The following is a 3,958-nucleotide window of genomic DNA, read 5'->3' as shown; positions in this document are numbered from 1 at the left end:
CACCAACTTGGGGGCAGTGATTCCAATGCCGTTTTGATAGCGGTCGTGCCCTAAGTGATTTGGACTGGATACCAGGATGTTGAGCCAATGTCAAGACTCAAATGTGTTTCCCGTTCCAAAGTGAACAGCTCTCTGGCCTTTTGGCCACATTTAGCCAGACCTCAATAGACACACTGTGAGAAATCGGGACCTCTTTGCAGTGTCCCCCCACTTGTTGTCCCCATTTGGACTACAAGGTGATGGTTTTCTGACTCTGATTGTGCCCTGGGCTCTGCTTTTCAGACCCAGGGCCTGTGATCTGATTGAGAGTATATGATTAGGTATAATTATAAATGGCAATGACAGATCCCTATAATCCCCTAGTAAAGAATAACAAGAGGGATTCAAATATCTATAAGTCACTAGTATATATAGGGCAGGAAGATTTAGAGACAAAGTATATTTCCCTCACTAAAGTATGCACTGCTGCATTGCCTGCTGTCATTTAAAAAAAAAATAACCCTTTCTTGCTGGCTGCTTTTAATTGTAATTATATTCAAAATCGAATTTGAAACTGAAGTTACTTCCAAAAACTCCAACTTCTTTATCGTTACTTATAAGTCAATATGGGCGAGATGTAGGTAATTCTAATTTACGGATTCTAAAATACGTAATTTTACTGATTCAGTATTTTAGAATCGGTAAATGGTATGTAGATAAAAAATCGGTAAATAATACCGATTCGGTAAAATTCGGAATCAGACATTCCGTATTTACCAAATCGGTATTCCCCATTCATTCCTAAGGGCCTTTTGGCCCATAGGAATGAATGGGAAATACAGATTGGGTAAATACTGATTTGGTAAATAACGATTCGGTAAATACCGAATTGGAAAGCAAACAAAAGTGAAACTTAAGTAGGCAGCCAATCAGGTGCTACCACCCTCCACCTCCCTACCAGGAAGTGGCTACACAGGCAGCTGCAACTAATTCAAAACTTCTGGAGAGGCAGTTGGAGCAGAGTCCCTGTGCAGCAGAAAGAGTTTTGTGCACTTTTAAATGTGAAAAATGGCAAGCAGCAAAGACAAAGAGTAGCCAGAGAGGAGGAGGAAACTGAAATTCAGCAGCATGGAGCTGCAGGTCCTTGTTGAGGAGGTGTTGGAGGTGCACCAAAAACTGTTTGGCAGGCAGTCCCTCACTGTGGCAGAATCTGCCAAAAGGAAACTCTGGCTGGATATACTTGACAAAGTGAATGCAGTTGGAGTGACTACCAGAGACACAGAGGACCTGAAAAAGAGGTACTACGACCTCAGGAGCCAAACAAAAAAATAATTGGCTGAACACCACAAGCAGGCAACCAAAACTGGTGGAGGGAAGAACCCAGCACCCCCCCTGACTGACCTGGAGGAGATGGTTGCCTCAACCATAGAACCTGACAGCGTTCGCAGACTGGGAGAAGTAGACAGCTCAGCCAGAGCTGCAAGCAGAAAAGGTAAGATGCAAGCACAGCAATCCCCCCCACACCATCATCCTTACCTTTACCCTTTGTGGCTAAGTGAACCCCAGTCGAGTACTGCTAATACCCTACAGGAGCAATGCATCATGGGACATGTAGTCAGGAAATGAAAGACCATGTCATACAGCACAGCAACCAGCAAGTTAGGGAAATGATTGCAGACAGAATAAAGCGAAAGTGAAAAAGATTTAATTGTAGTGACTGTGACACAGAAGCGCTTAGCTAATGTACGCACATGTGTCCACAAGTGACACATCTCGCAGGCGTTCCCAGGAGACTGAAGGCACGGCACCAGAAAGGGATGAGAGTCAGGAGCCAGGTCCAAGGGCACAGAATGTATCACAGGACACAGGTGCACCAAGTAGCCATCCTCCTTCACAAGACACAGTAATTGCTCCAGAGTTGCAGGCGTCCACAGAATGTTCACAATCCCCTCTGTTGCTGTCATCCTTAGAAATGCCAGCATCACTGCATGAGACAACACCTGCATCACAACCAAGCAGGAGGCATGTTGTGGCCCCACTATTGGAAATGGAGTCATCAGCAGGTGACATGGAGGGGGAAGACACACACACCTTGCCTGTGGATGGTAGCTCTGCCACACTGCAGTCCAGTGCAGAGGTGGGCCGTACTGGCGCAAGACGCTGCAGAGTTCAAGAAAGCAGTACAGCTGCACGTGTGGAGGGTCCAAGTGTGTTCCGTGGCCTGGAGGGGAGCACAGTAAAAATCCAAAGGATGCAGAGAAAGGCCATCATGTCTTGCCAACGCCAGATGAGGAACCTGAACAACAACATGGAAGACATAGGAAAGGGCATCTGGGAACTAATAGATGTCAACAAAGAGATGGCTGCAGGGATGCGTGTAATGTCACAATCGGTGCAGCTTCTGTGCACCAAACTAGACAATGAATTTGCATCAAGGTGCAAGGAAAGGCAGCGTGCGCATCAACAAAATAAAGCCATCAACCGCCTGGCCACAGCCACATCTGTGCTATGCAGGAGAAGCATAAACATGCAGGAGGGACTATCCCAAAACAGTAATGAGGTTATTAGGGGCATGGCCAGGATGACCAGTTCTCTTGAGGCGATGTTAAATGCACAAACAGCACAAACTGCTGCTCTGGATGTGCCAGAGAGTGTAGGGAGCACAAGTATGAGCAGCATAGCAAGCTCCCTTGTCGTACAGACAAGGAGGAGCAGCAGGCGCCACGCCGAGGCTACAGCCCAAATGCAAAGTGAGCACAGTGAGCACCAAACAACTGGCACTGGTAAGCGTGGACGCAAATGAGTATTTTAGTTCATGGGAAAGTGGCCCAGGACTCACATCAGCGAATGTAAATAATTTGTGTTGCACATTTGTGCTATAGAAACATACGTAGTGACACAATTAAACTAAGTTGGGTGCATACTCCACCTGTCTGTGTCTCTTTACTAATTTAAAAAAGTTGCGTGTGGTCTCTTCCCGTCTGTGTCTGCCATCAGTTGGTGTCACAACTCCAGCTGCGTGTGGTTCAGGCACTGCTTGCTCGTCGTCATGCTCCTCGTAATCAGAGAGATCCACTTCGGTGCCCTTCTTAACCGCAAGATTGTGCAACATTACACAGGCTGCAATCATCTTGCAGCAGGTGACTGGTGTGTACTGGCGGGCCCCTGCGAAACCTACTCTTCCACATACCAAAGGTGCGCTCCACAATGTTTCTGGTAGATTTGTGTGCCCTGTTGTATCTCCTCTGGCTGGGAGTTGAAGGGTTGAGAAAGGGTGAGAGAATGAAAGACCAGAGGGCATATGCACTGTCCCCTATTTGTAACAAGAAAAATCATTACTCACATGCACACAAACACATCCATCTGCAATATGTATCAAGGGAGTTTCACACAGTGTGTTACCTAGCAAGTATCCTTTGCCAAATTCACCCGCTGTCTGGCGTGAGTAGATCCCACTGTTTTGGAAGATGTCGTGGGTACTCCCGGGAAATTTGACTACTATGTCCGTGATGATGTATTTGGAATCACAGATTACCTGTACATTTATGGTGTGGGTGGACTTCCTGTTCCTATAAATGTACTCTGTCGCAGCAGGTGGACATATAGGTATGTGGGTGCCATCAATAAAGCCAATGATGTTGGGGCAATACGCCATCTGATAAAAGTCTGTCTTGGTCCTGAGCAGTTCTGCATGCGTTGCAGGGAAGCTGATGTAGTGATGCATTCTCTGCAACATGGCGTCTAGGAATTTCTTAAAGAAACGGGACAGACAGCTCTGGGACACCCCACCTACAGCAGCAACAACACTCTGGTAACTCCCAGATGCAAGCAGGTGTAGGCTGCACAGCATCTGTACATGGGGTGGGATGGCGTGCGCCCTTGGGGTTGGGTGGTCCAACAGTGGGTGGAAGTCCCTGATAAGGTCCAGGATGGTTTGGGGGTCTAGCCTGTACCTTTGTAGGATGTCTGGCTCAGTTAG

At 47.1% G+C, this 3,958-nt stretch overlaps 1 protein-coding gene across 1 annotated transcript; it reads left to right on the top strand.

The window, feature by feature from the left end:
- Positions 1–1,720: 1,720 nt before the first annotated feature.
- LOC147666683 (uncharacterized) lies at positions 1,721–2,828 on the top strand (the record flags this gene model as incomplete). The annotated part of the gene is made up of 2 exons (XM_086948971.1): positions 1,721–2,630; positions 2,692–2,828. Coding segments are annotated over exons 1-2 (1,047 nt in total), but the record flags the coding sequence as incomplete, so codon positions are not given.
- Positions 2,829–3,958: the final 1,130 nt, after the last annotated feature.

Source organism: Lissotriton vulgaris, unplaced genomic scaffold (assembly GCF_964263255.1).
Source record: "Lissotriton vulgaris unplaced genomic scaffold, aLisVul1.2 SCAFFOLD_5634, whole genome shotgun sequence".
Taxonomy (NCBI): Eukaryota; Metazoa; Chordata; class Amphibia; order Caudata; family Salamandridae; genus Lissotriton; species Lissotriton vulgaris.
The sequence above is the reverse complement of the archived record's forward strand: the minus strand, read 5'-3'. Positions and strand labels throughout refer to the sequence as shown.